General features: G+C 41.2%; 1 protein-coding gene across 3 annotated transcripts in view; it reads left to right on the top strand.

Annotated features, from left to right (window-relative positions):
• Positions 1 to 12517, top strand: part of FLT1 (fms related receptor tyrosine kinase 1) — a 108233-nt gene that overhangs the window by 53808 nt on the left and 41908 nt on the right. For all 3 annotated transcript variants that reach the window (XM_084529134.1, XM_084529132.1, XM_084529133.1), the window contains exon 12: positions 7573 to 7681. In XM_084529134.1, coding sequence (XP_084385260.1) covers positions 7573 to 7681 — 109 coding nt within the window. The remainder of the gene's footprint in view (positions 1 to 7572; positions 7682 to 12517) is intronic.

Below are 12517 nucleotides of genomic sequence, written 5' to 3'. Positions count from 1 at the left end.
GTTTTTTTTTTTTTTTGCATGTGAAAATGGATATAAACTGTAACTACTCTTACATTAGGGCCCTTTCACACACCGTGGAATAAATAGGGCTGTGCATGAAGCCAAGATTCAGGCCTGGAACTGAATTTTCTCCTGCTGTTGTATTATTTAGAAAGTACCACAGGTGTTCATGGCACAGGTCCAGCGTACGGGAACAGGCTGGATCCCAGTGAGACGTTTGCTCTATTTAGCCGGCCACCTCCACATGCTTAGAGATCAAGGCAAAGATGGGAGCAAACAGTTTCCTAGGGGATACTATCATAGGAAAGCACATGAAAAAAAAAAAAAAAAAGTGACATACAGAGGGATTTGCAGGAGGAAAGGGAAATCATTTCAGGCACAGGAAGACAAAGCCTATTCCAAAGGGGGAATTATGAACAAAAGCCCATGAGAACCCGGTAATTTTCCAGAAGACATCTAGGTATGCTGTGGGTGAAGCCCTACCTGCTCACAGGGTACATAAGGAGCTGCCTAATGGCCAGACCTCATTCTCCTTGTGTGTTGTGTGTTTTGGAGATAGCATAAGAGGAGTGGCTGAAATGTCAGACCGACTTCCAGTCAGCAGCGAAAAAATTCCTCCCCAGAGGAAGATGCTAATAATGGGTCCTTGCAGCAGAACTGCAGATTTTGTTTGAAGTCTTTGGCAAGCTGCCCCTTTTTTAAAAAAGGATGCCCAGAAATGAACCAAGGGATGATCTCTGCATGTGTTACATGGAAATTTTTACAGTGAAATGTAGCAGCTCTCCTGTTATTACTTGTCTTCATGCTGTTTAGTTCAGCTAAGAAAGGTCTGTCTTGTACTGCTTTATCCTTTTTGCTTCCAATGGGGAAGGGCAGGCGAGTGAAACAATCTGTTTGCCCATCTTTTTTAAGTGTACCTGGTTGTCGTGCTGTTAGGAAGAATGCAGCTTGAAGATAGATACTTCTGCCTGGCTTCTGCTTTGCATGCCATCCATGCTGGAAATATGCATGTCATCTATAGTTTTCAAGTTCTTAGCTTGAAGTGAATTCTCTCTGCTTCTGAGAAACGCTTTTCAAAGGTTTCTTCATTTCTGCTGCTCTTCCGTAGCTTTTCAAGCACAGCTGGAATGCTATTGTAAGTAGAAAATGCTCTCTAAGCCTGGGTTCCTGGCCAAACAGTGAGTTGCATGATTTGTGTGCACACAGCTGCTCTAGAGCATCCAGGAATTTTTTTATTTTTTTATTTTTTTTTTTCTGTGGGAGTCTATAGCTTTTCACTCTTTGCAGTCCAAGAGTCATTCTTGGTCTCCTGGAGCAAACTCCAAGGGACAGAGTTCAGACAAAACCCTTCCTCATGTGCTGGGGGTATTGTAAAACTGTTAATAGCACTGAGCTCACTGAATGCAGCACGTCATCACAAGCGTCTGGCTCTGATGAACTGCTACTGTGAGCAGTTCTGCTACTGCACACAGCTAAGAACAGCTCGCCGAGGCACTTCCACATCAATGGAGTCCTGCTATCTAAACAGAGTGTCTACCCCACTTCCACATCCGAGCATAGCAAGCATGGTACAAACAATCTCAAAGCTCAATGGGAACAACAAAGTAGTAGGAGACAAAGCAGTAGGAAATGGATGAAGAGTCTCAAAAAGTTACACTTTTGGGTTAGCATGAAAGCAGAAATGGGGGTGACCACCGGATGAGATTATTGTAATCAAGGAAAGAGATGAACAAGGAAAGGTCAAAAGGTTTCTTTTATCAATAAAGGTAGCCACTTTCACCTTGGTTAGAGACCTCATGCCAGTTCCTTAGTTTCCTGTATGTGCAGTATATGAATCCTTCCAAAAGTTGGCCTTTCTCTGCGGTAGGTTGATTGGATGTTTGTTTGTCTGTGGTTATCCAGGTAGCCACAAGTATATATTTAAAGTTAGAAAAACTTCAAACCTCATGTCTGCATGGTTAAAGTAACTCAGGAAGCCTGTTCTGCATTATTCTTCTGGTGACAGAGAAACTGTGACAACAGTGTTTTAGTAACATTTCCGCTGAAGCCTCTCTAAACAGACATTGAGAAACACAAGTAGCATAATGGAAGAAGTTTGTAACAGAAGTCATAATACTTGATCATAAAACAACTCCTGAAGTGATTTGATTTCCCCATCCAAATTTTCATTCTCTTTATTTTTGGACATTTTTGGTGACTTCCTACAAAACTGACCTATTCTTAGGCTTATCATGTGAACAGATCTCAGGCACTCTCTTGTCATTCAACTGCTAAAAACCATCACTTCTCAGTGTTCCTACCCAAAGCTATCTCCTAACTATAGCTCAGGGCTAATATTGATTATGATTATGATTACTATTAGCCTGATCAGTGGTTTCTTAAAATGTTGACTTGTGAATGACCTCCAATAATGAGATGCAAAGATCTCAGGTGTTCATTGGTACCACTGCAGTATATGCATATTCCCTCCTGTGTGTGCATTCATTGGATTAACCACACATTGGATAATCAACAGCTTTGAAAGAAGGAGGTAGTACTCCTTGTACAGGTATATCAGGGACAGGGAGTTGCAGGAGAGACTGGACAAAGATCCTGGGGATGGAGAATGCACAGAAGATGGCTAAGAAGGTGGATTCAGATGTACGAGAGTAGAAGGTGTTGGCCAAGAAGAAAGGATGAGAAAATTCAGGGAAGGAGATAGTAGACAGAAGGGCAGTTGGTATAAAGAATACTAATACGTGAAGTTGTGCTTATTCATATATATATATGTATGGCCTTTTTTTTTCCTATGCATACCTAATACCTTACTGACACAAATTTTTAGTGGTCCCATCCTTTGCAAGTGATAAAGCCACCTGATTTTAGGACAAGTGGAAAGTAATGACCCTGTAAGAAGGTTCTACAAGACCAAAGCCAGGCTTGCACTTGTCCATCTCTGGTTTGGCTGGCAATAATGGGTCCTTCTAACACATGCTATCTGCAGGTAATGTTAGAAACTGTCGCAGTCCAACATCAAGGTGGAGAGTCAGTCCCTCTTGGACATGACCTATAAGGTGTGGCCTTGGAGTATAGGACAACTCCATCTCTTCTGTGCCTTCTATGCCAAGCCCTAAGGCTCTAGCTCTCTCCCATGTCCCCTCCTTACTGATGAGATGAGGCAGCACATGTTCTGCTTGTCCTGAGTCCCCGTATGTGCCCTCTGACTAGCCCGTACACCCATGCTGATTGGCCAGCTGGTACCCAAAATAAAAGAAAGAGCAGTTTAGTTCATTACAGCAGCACTTGTTTTAGTCTTTCTCCTCTACCCAACATATAGTTCCCATAAAACATAGGAGAACTTTTGAACTTTGAGATTATCTGTCAATTTTGGTTGAACGCAGGCAATGGGTTAAAAAATTACCGAGGACAGAGGAGTGGCAGACAGATGGATGGGCAGACAGTGTGATCTTCCTAGGAAGCCAGGCTAAAGATAGCACTGGGAGTGTAGCCTGCCTCTCTTTCAGCACATTGTAACTTCTCTTGAGGCCCTCCTGAGTGCTACTAGAAATTCTGTCAACACATTTAAATAGATGACTTGGAGGTGCCAGCAGAGCCTAGCGCTTGGTGAGATTAAAACCAGGAGAACTTGGCACTTGCCTCTGCTGAGCTGCAACTCCTGAAACCCATTCCCTTCCTGGGTCTGTGGGGGAGGCGTGAATCTAATCTTGCTTTACTCTATGTACGGCCTGAGAAGGGGAACAGGAGGTGTCTGTGGTGGTGTGTAGTTGTCTGTAGGGCAACCTCCTTGTGAGTCAGAGGGATGCATTCAGTCCCACGGCCTGCTCAAGAAGGAAACTGAAGCTCTACAGAGGGAAACTGAAGCTCTGCTTGCTTGTCTGACCTGGGGAAAGAAGTGTTATTCTGCACATATTCATGTCCTGCTACTGAAGATATTTTAGAGTTTGTTCTGTGGCCATATTGGTGGTCCTGAAGATTAACCATGTTGTCCAGATGTTTTGCACTGATGGTCCTTCCCAGCGTGAGGCATACAGATCATGTGTCTTTGGCATAAACAGAATAATCTGATGGTGTACTGCCAATATTTCAACATTTGTGTTCCTAAATAATGTTCCTTTAGCCAAAGATAAATCCAAGAGGGTGAGGAGGTCATATTTTCATTTATTTCCTAGTTAGTACAACAGTCTCTGAATGGAGCATATATATGCACAGAGGCTTTCTAAGAGTCATGCTACCAACTGAAACCTCCACTTGCTTCACTGCCATCAGCTGAAGCAGTGGCAATCCTCTATCTAAGCTACTATGGGATGAGAGAAATTCAAGCAGACACTCCAGGAGAACCATCAGACTGCCCTGCCTCCAACCACAAAGACCACGCACACTGCTTTGCACTTTGTGTACACTCCCCCAAGTCTTTTCCTCATCACTTTCCACCATGAGAAAATCTGTAACTTCCTCTTCCATCTCAGGATGTCTGCTTTATGCCTCTTTTATTTGCTGGCAGAAGCAGCAGCAGTGAGTGATTCACTTCCCCAGGCTCTGAAATGGGCCTGTAGCAAAGTGCTTCAGCTGGGATGGATGCAGGGAGGAGGCAGAAAGGATCGAAGCTTTGGTGGCAAATGGAGTTTGTGGACAGAGGAGAAGGCTCAACATGTCAGGCATGCCAGGAAGGATTTTTTCCTCTCTCTCTCTGATCATGGCAACTGGATTCAGACTTTTTGTGCATTATCTGGTTGCAAATCCATGGCCTGAAACTCTCTGTTGCAAAGAGAGACAACACAAGGCTGTGAAGACTTTTTCTCTTGTTCCTTTTGCAGCAATAGCTGTATAGGGAAACCACACAGAACAGACTGATCTCAACAGCTATAATTACTCAATAAACAGAATCATGCCACGCTTCGTTTTGTATACACCGCTTCTCTGGTGGGTTTTGGCTGGCATCCACAGTGCAGAACGCAGATTGCACCACTGGAGGGCTCACGACCTGCTCAAAGAGATGTTATCTTATCTTTATGACTAATTTATGAGCTCAAAGATTTACACAGAGACAATTTGTCTCTAAAATACTCTGTTATGTTGCAAAGTCAGCCTTGCTTTTTCTAGACACTATGGCTATCTCTGTATTAGTCAATAATAGGGCCTGTGTTCATTACATTTATCTCCCTTACCCTCCGAAGGTGGTGGTTACATGCAAGTTGCTAGTTGGGAATGTTCCTTAGCCTGTGCTCGAGGATTTTTTGGGACAATGCAAGTTGTTCAAAACCAAAGCAATGCTGGGAACAAGGTAGAAGTATAAATCTCTGGGTTTCAGTGCCCAGGCAACGTCACCTATCATCATTTAATATACAAGTAAAAGTATAATCTATTAGCACTCAAGCCAGTAATTATAGTCTATCTGCTAGAGTATGATTGTAAGAGATATTCTCAATGTAATAAAAGTAATAATCACATTGTAGTGGGTTGGAACAGTAAAATTCAGATTATTTTTTTCATTAAAAACTAATACCTGACAATGTCAGGACAAAATAAACTTTGATACCACCACCACTAATGATATTATTATTATTATTATTATTATTATTATTATTATTATTATTATTATTATTATTAATGATAATAATAGTAGTAGTAGTAGTAGTAATAACAATAATGTCCTGGAGTCAGAGAGGAAGAGTCTCATTCTCCTTCAGTGTGCATTTTGGGTAACAGGTCATTGCTACCTGGGCAAAGGGGCCATGAGGTAATGTTGAGTGACATAAGAAAGAATGGTTTTGTTGTGGAAAGTCTGGGAATGGCAGAAGCAGTTCTTAGCCACCCACGTTGGCCCTCATGCAGATGTTGTGGGACTTCCTTCCATCCCAAGTTAGTGTGGATGAAACAGCTGCAGGAATCCTGCCTCTGGACCCTGTGTCCACACTTTATTTAAAAACTGGAAGGAATTCAAAGAGAATGACGAAATACAGGCAGGGCTGGACCCATGCTTTATAATTAGGAATTCATAGAGGTCAGCCTACTGAATTTAGCCAAATTGTATGAATTCTTCTAAGGGCTGTAATTACCTATCTGGTATTACTAACCCTCCTTCAGAAGAGCCAAAAAAATAGATTAGAAAAATTCTAGCTGAAAATGAGATGCAATTTACTAGCAGAAAGGTAGCTGGCCATTGGCACGGCTTAACAGGGTAGAGGTGCTATTAGCATCATTTGTTGTTTTGATGTGGCCATAAGGCAGCTTTCTAAAACAAATACCTTGGCCAAAATTAAATGACTTGACTTCACCGTGTTTGCTTGCATAGGAGGAAAAGTATTAGACGTTTTCAAATAAATAATGTTTTTGGGAAAACAGAAGGTCTGTATTATTTAGGGGTACAGGAAGTAGTTTGGGGACTGCCATGAAGTCTCTGAGTAAGAGGCAGAAGCAGCCCAAATTTTCAGCCAGAGCTTATGTAAAAGTGTAGATAACTGGTCCTTATTTAGTACTGACTCACACTCTTGTGGTTTTCTCTGAGCTGCAGCAATCAGACAGACCTAAAAGAATGTATTAATTACAGAGAAATTATTTCAAAGATTTTTAGAAAAGCCAAACAGTTCCAAGCAACAGGATTCCATGGCCACACAATTTCCTTTCATCATTGTCCCAGTTCTGCCCATAACTCCAGTCAGAACACGTTTTACCAAAGAACTAAAATGGGGACAGAAAGACAGAAAATTGAGCTACTGTTGTATCTCAGAGCAAGTCCTAATGCTGAGCCCCCTATGCATGCCCCATGTCTCAGTTCCATATCAGAATGACACCTCAGCTGCCTGTGCATAACTTTCTTCTCTCACTTAGTGCCCAAGACATTAGACCATGGCTTTCCATCACCATGAAGGTATAACTCTTACTATTACAATGTTTTGTTTTGTTCTTTCTTTTGTCCTCTGGCCTTCCAAAGTCTCATCTTGCAAGTTATATTACTTTGTGAAAATATGTGTGAACCTCTTAAGATGGTGCTAGAGTGCAATGTAAAGAAACTCAACATATTATTACTTAATAAAAGAAGTAGTAAATCCAAGAAGAGGAGATAGTCCAAAAGAGGATGAGTAAACCTCTCCTTTGCCTCTGTCATTTCTCACCTAACACTTACAGGAGAAAATGAAAGAGAAATCAAATGCACATAGTGCCAAACCTCTTTTTCCCAGTGTTATCCAACTGCCTGAGGCATTCCTCATCCATTCCCTTTGCAGTCATGGCTGCCCTACAGGCTGGTTGTTTCCTCAGGCAGACCACGTTGTGTCATGTTTAATGTTTTGTAGCTTATCATCACATCAGCACCAAGAGATAAATCAACCTGAGAGATACATTCAAAGATTTTTGGCTATGACAGCTCTGATAATATAATGGTCTCTCAAGGAGCTTTTTTCCTGTTATTCTTCCACCCTTTCCAAAACTTTATGTGGTGATACCTCCTTTAAATAGCTTCAGTGGTGCCTGCCACTGAATGAATCATAGGACTATCAACTCAGAAAAAAGAGAAGGGAAGTATTAACTGAGCTCGTGATCCAACGAGAGCTGAATCTCTTCTTTCTTTCGCAGACTGCCAGCACTCTTGTTGTAGCTGACGCCAAATCTTCTGGAATCTACAGCTGCGTGGCATCCAACAAAGTGGGAAAAGCTGAAAGAAATGTCAGCTTTATTGTAACAGGTAAGATCTATTCCCCACTAGATCAAAACATGCTTCTTAGTCCTATGATTATAGTTGTCAGGCTGTGATGGAATTTTCATATCCCAAAGTTTGAGACTTGTTTCAATATGTGCACTTATAAACTTATTCCATGCTTATTGGTGCTCCTGTTTCTCACAGCAGCTGGTCTGTATTTCTAAGGTCACCAGGTTTGGTGAATGACTCATGCCTTCATCAAATACCCCAGAGTGACACAAATTGCTCCCAGATATAGCAACCTGTACTTCCTCCTTTTAAATCACCTGGACTCTGCAGTCCTGCCGTATGTGCAGTGGTACTGTGTTCTCACACACCAGCATCATGTGTGACACCGACTGTGTCTACAGCCTCATCCTGCTCCCAACCAGGAGGTGTCACAGTTCACTGCCCAGAGCAGTGCCAGCATCTACAGGTACCAGGGGAGGGAGGCCAGGAGTACCTGGGTGGCCTCTTACAGCTCTCAGGGACTATTTGTAGGTAGAAAAGTGGCAGGGTGCAAGCTGAAGAGTTTTGCTCCCTCTTCTGAGAAGTATGCCCTTGGATAGGATTTGGGCTATGACACTGAGAAGACTCATCGTGCTAGCTGTGTATACGAGCATATTTCCAGTTATTTATCCATAACTATGTAAGCATTTGCAGGTTCAAAAACAAACAATTAAATAGTTTAACTTTAGGAATTACTGAAAAAAAAAAAAAAAGAAGGAAAAAAAAAAAAAAACACACAAGTTTAAGATAATAACTACTGCAATATTTAGAAGCATAATGTCTGCAGATGCCAAAACAAAGGATTTGTTTTCTCGTGAAAGATTTATTTTTAGTTTTGTTTACAAAGCAGTAGTTCATGGAGCACTTAGGCTAATGACAGTTTTCAGAATAGGTCATTAAAGAAATGAAAACCATTCAGAAATATGACAAAAGATGAAAGGTTAAAATATTCTGATACCTAATTCCACAAATCATAATCTTGAAGCTAAAAGGAAAAGTAATTTCAATGTATATGTTTTAATTTTTGCTGGTTCTCTTATCTGTTTTTCTTGTCAATCTCCTGCTTATCATTCTGATGAACAATGTTAGTGAAACTCATACTGTTAACTACAGAAAACTACCAAGGGAGAATAGACAAACACCAGATTTGTTTAAAAAAAAAAAGGAAGAAGACCTATCTGAACATACACACACACACACAAACACACACCATTTTGTGGACCGAAAATTATATTTTTGAAGTGTTCTGGCTGTAATAGTACACTTCCACATTTAGAAAGAGCCAATTATCTATAAATACATAAATTCAGTACCAAGCAGGAGAAGTAGTCCTTGAAATGTAGACAGATAAGTGATGCATAAGCAGGTTGTTTGTTAGAACATGGAAACAAGACGAATATCTCCATGTTCTGTTAATGGATGTGACAAGAACATTTGCCAGCTCAAAGATGACTGCTGCCCCAGCTCTCAACTCACAGTTTTGCTTTGTTCCCTGCCCTTACATTGTTTCTGTTTGAACAGAAAGGTTAAAAATGACACATAATTCTACATAAATTAATGTGCCAGTTGGGCCGTATTCGTATATTCATGTGAGGACTTCCCACATAGCTTTGAGCAGTCACTGAGACACACTCATTGAGGTTGTTGCTCTTTGAATATGACCTTCTCTAACTCTTCCTCCTCAGTCTTCGAAACATCACATGGAAGAAACCACATGAAGCTGAACTTTGATTTGCAGTACGCAAATCTCCCCTTCAAAGTTTTGGATGTTTTAGTGTTGTGACATGAGGGAGTTAGTTTCCCTTCTTAGATCTCACAGTCTCAGATCTTGACCAGGGATAGAAGGAAATCCTTCTCCTTGATACCAGAGCTTGCATGAGAACATGCAGAATATTATGACTTTCCTTTGAAGACTTTGGTATTGGCTGGTGTTCAGAAAGAGGAGTGGCTGCTTTATTATGGCTTGGAAATTCTTAACATCTTCACTGGTGGCAAACTTTCTATATAGGGTGGTGATGTTGAAATGCATTTGTCCTTTTAGTTCCTGGAGCTGAGCACTTCAATTGTGTGACATGGAAAGTCCTGTTCATCCGCTGACGCTCAGTTGCACTGATTGAAGGCAGCTTGTTTAAACAATGCTGTTGTTTTGTTCTTCCAAAAAAATCAAGCTAGATTCATTTTTCTGTGTCGTGCACATAACGCTTCAGTTGATTGCATGGCGTAATCATAATTTTCCTCTGTCAGGCTGAGACCAAACTGCTGTGGCTGGATAACAGCCTGTGTTTCACGTCAGTGAAACAAATGCGTCATTTCTCCAGCATTCATTCACTAAATAACATGCTAAAGAATTAAAAAACAAGAGACCCTAATGATGATGGATGTGAACGAAATGAGCAGGACACTGCAGAGCATTTTGTTCTGATGAGTTCAAAACCAATACTTTCTTGGCGACTGATCTTGGGCGACAGCCTGGGGTTAGTTTAAGTTACGTTATAGGGGTTTCTTGGTGCCACATGAAGTCAGCCTGAACCACACAAAACCTAGTGTAAGAGCAGAAAGTGTCTAAACAGAGATGGTGATCCCTTGTAGGAAGAGGAGCTGCTGCTCTTTTTAAGAGGGACAGGACATAAAGGATCCCAGAGAGCAGATGGAGACATCCCTCTCCTTGGAGTCTATCTTGGTCATGCCTTGAGGATGAAGAAAAGTGCTTGCTCCACTGGAGAAACTGTGCTGGTGTGAGGAGTCTCTTTTCTATAGGCAGAAACCACTGGGAAGGTGATGGGGAGGTAAAACCCATCCCAGCAAACCTAGTTTTGCGGTCAGCCCCTTCATGGGAAGGCAGTTGTGAGGAAATACGAACAAGAAAGTGTAGTAGAGTTGACCCTGTAACAACAACCCCTCACTTTTAAATTATTGTAAATCTCTCATAATTTTTCTAGGTTCGAAGTGCAAGTTTCATGTGGGTTCAAGGGAGGTGTGAGGATGGTAGAGTTTTGTACCTTGTGCCTGAGTGTGTAGGACGTGAAATCCATGGGCTCTGAAGTAACTTTTTCTTATTGCCTTTGTCAAATGAAAGCAATTCTGGGGGTATTGACACACTGACCTATTTCTAAAGCCAAATCTTCATTCTAGGGACAAAAGTAGCTGTGAGCCTTATGTACAAGTGACATGGAAAGGTGATTTCTGAGCATTCCTGTTCGCTGATACTGAAACAGTCTCTGCAACACCTTTATACCAAATTTAACTATGATAGCCCCACTCGCTCCATCCTGCCCCTTTCCCTACATTTTGGGCTGTTTTGCTGGCACACAGCAGGCCCATGGGTGTGTTTGCAATTACAGAGGGTGAAACAGGAACAGCTCTGCCTTATCTCCCTGGTTTCCCAATGTCACTAAGCGCATTTTATTTTGAGATTCCTGATGGCGCTTGGCAAAGATAAACAAAATCTTCCATCAGGAAACCTGGGAGCTATTTCCACAGGAAGCTTCAAATCACTAAAGTAAATAAAACCCTTTTACATTATTCCCAGCTATGTTATTTAGCTAGCCTGAGACGGTAACAATTGGTGAGAGGTGTCATATATTAGGGGGCTTGTAGCCTTTAAACAAACGATTCTTTTGGAATCCTGTGCATTTTACTTTTGTCCATAGATTTATTCAGAAAATAGTCTTTCTTCACAGAAGACACATCTAGGAAGAGCTCCAGACCTGACAACATGGAAGTAGTTACAACTATATTATTCTGTTGGCACGCTATCCTTCTACGTTAAAAATAGATCACTTGCCTCAGTCCCAGGGGATTTTTAGTTCCATCTTCAGAGTTTTACTTGGCTCTTCCTAGCTTTTACTGAGCACTGGCACCTGTGAAAGCCAAAAATTATCAGTATTCTAGGCCAGTGCCCTGGCTTTCCTAATACATATCAGAACAATTTCAGATACGCTGTGAGTAAGATGCAGCAATTTCTTAGATCAAAACTTTGGACCTTGGTTGGACTTAAATGTTCCAGAATTCAATGTTTTTCAACCAATTCAAGCACAGGATTCACTTAATCTAACTTAAGCATTAAGTTGGGTATCTAAACCTAAACTGGTCATGCAAGAACACTTCATAATTAATCATGAGAGACTGGGATCTCTGGAATTTGACTCATCTGAAGACAATAGGCTACATTGCTTTCTGGAGGTACTTGTGTCATTCCATGACTATAAACTTTTGCTCATACACAAAGCTAGTAGATGTCTGCATTTTGAAGTTTTACTTTAAATATGTTGTACCTCCTGTAGGGAAAGGTTTCTTTCAATTTAGTGGCACTTCCAATTGATACATACTGAACTGAAACCAGAATCTGTTTCCACATGCTCTTCCATATCAAAGAATGTGATGATGGTAGTCATAAATAAATTCATTAAAGGTTTTTATAGTTTTCTTTGCCAGAAAGAGGAAAAAAAGAGGACCACAATAAAATATAAAAGGAACAATTCATTACAAATCCAGTATAAAATGTTATTATTTGGGATTTAGGGAGTCAGAAGAAGCTTTCTGGTGGATTGGTCAATCAATGAAAGAGGTTACTGAAAGAGGGTGTGGGATGTTGTTCTCTGGGGACATATTCTTCACCCTGCCGCAGTGACGTTAGGACTGAAGTGACACTGGCAAATGTGAAGCTGAATGAAAGTCTGTGTTGAGCTGTTCATGCTCTAAGAGACAAGAAAAGGAGGCATAATTCTCCCTTATGTAAGATGAAACCGATCTTACGGTCTTGAGGCAACTTCACAGCCAAGTGCCGTAGCAATTAGCAGTGAGAGAACAATTGAAAATGGCCAAAGCCGATTT

This window comes from Aythya ferina (genome assembly GCF_964211825.1).
Source record: "Aythya ferina genome assembly, chromosome: 1".
In the NCBI taxonomy this organism is placed as follows: Eukaryota; Metazoa; Chordata; class Aves; order Anseriformes; family Anatidae; genus Aythya; species Aythya ferina.
The sequence above is the reverse complement of the archived record's forward strand: the minus strand, read 5'-3'. Positions and strand labels throughout refer to the sequence as shown.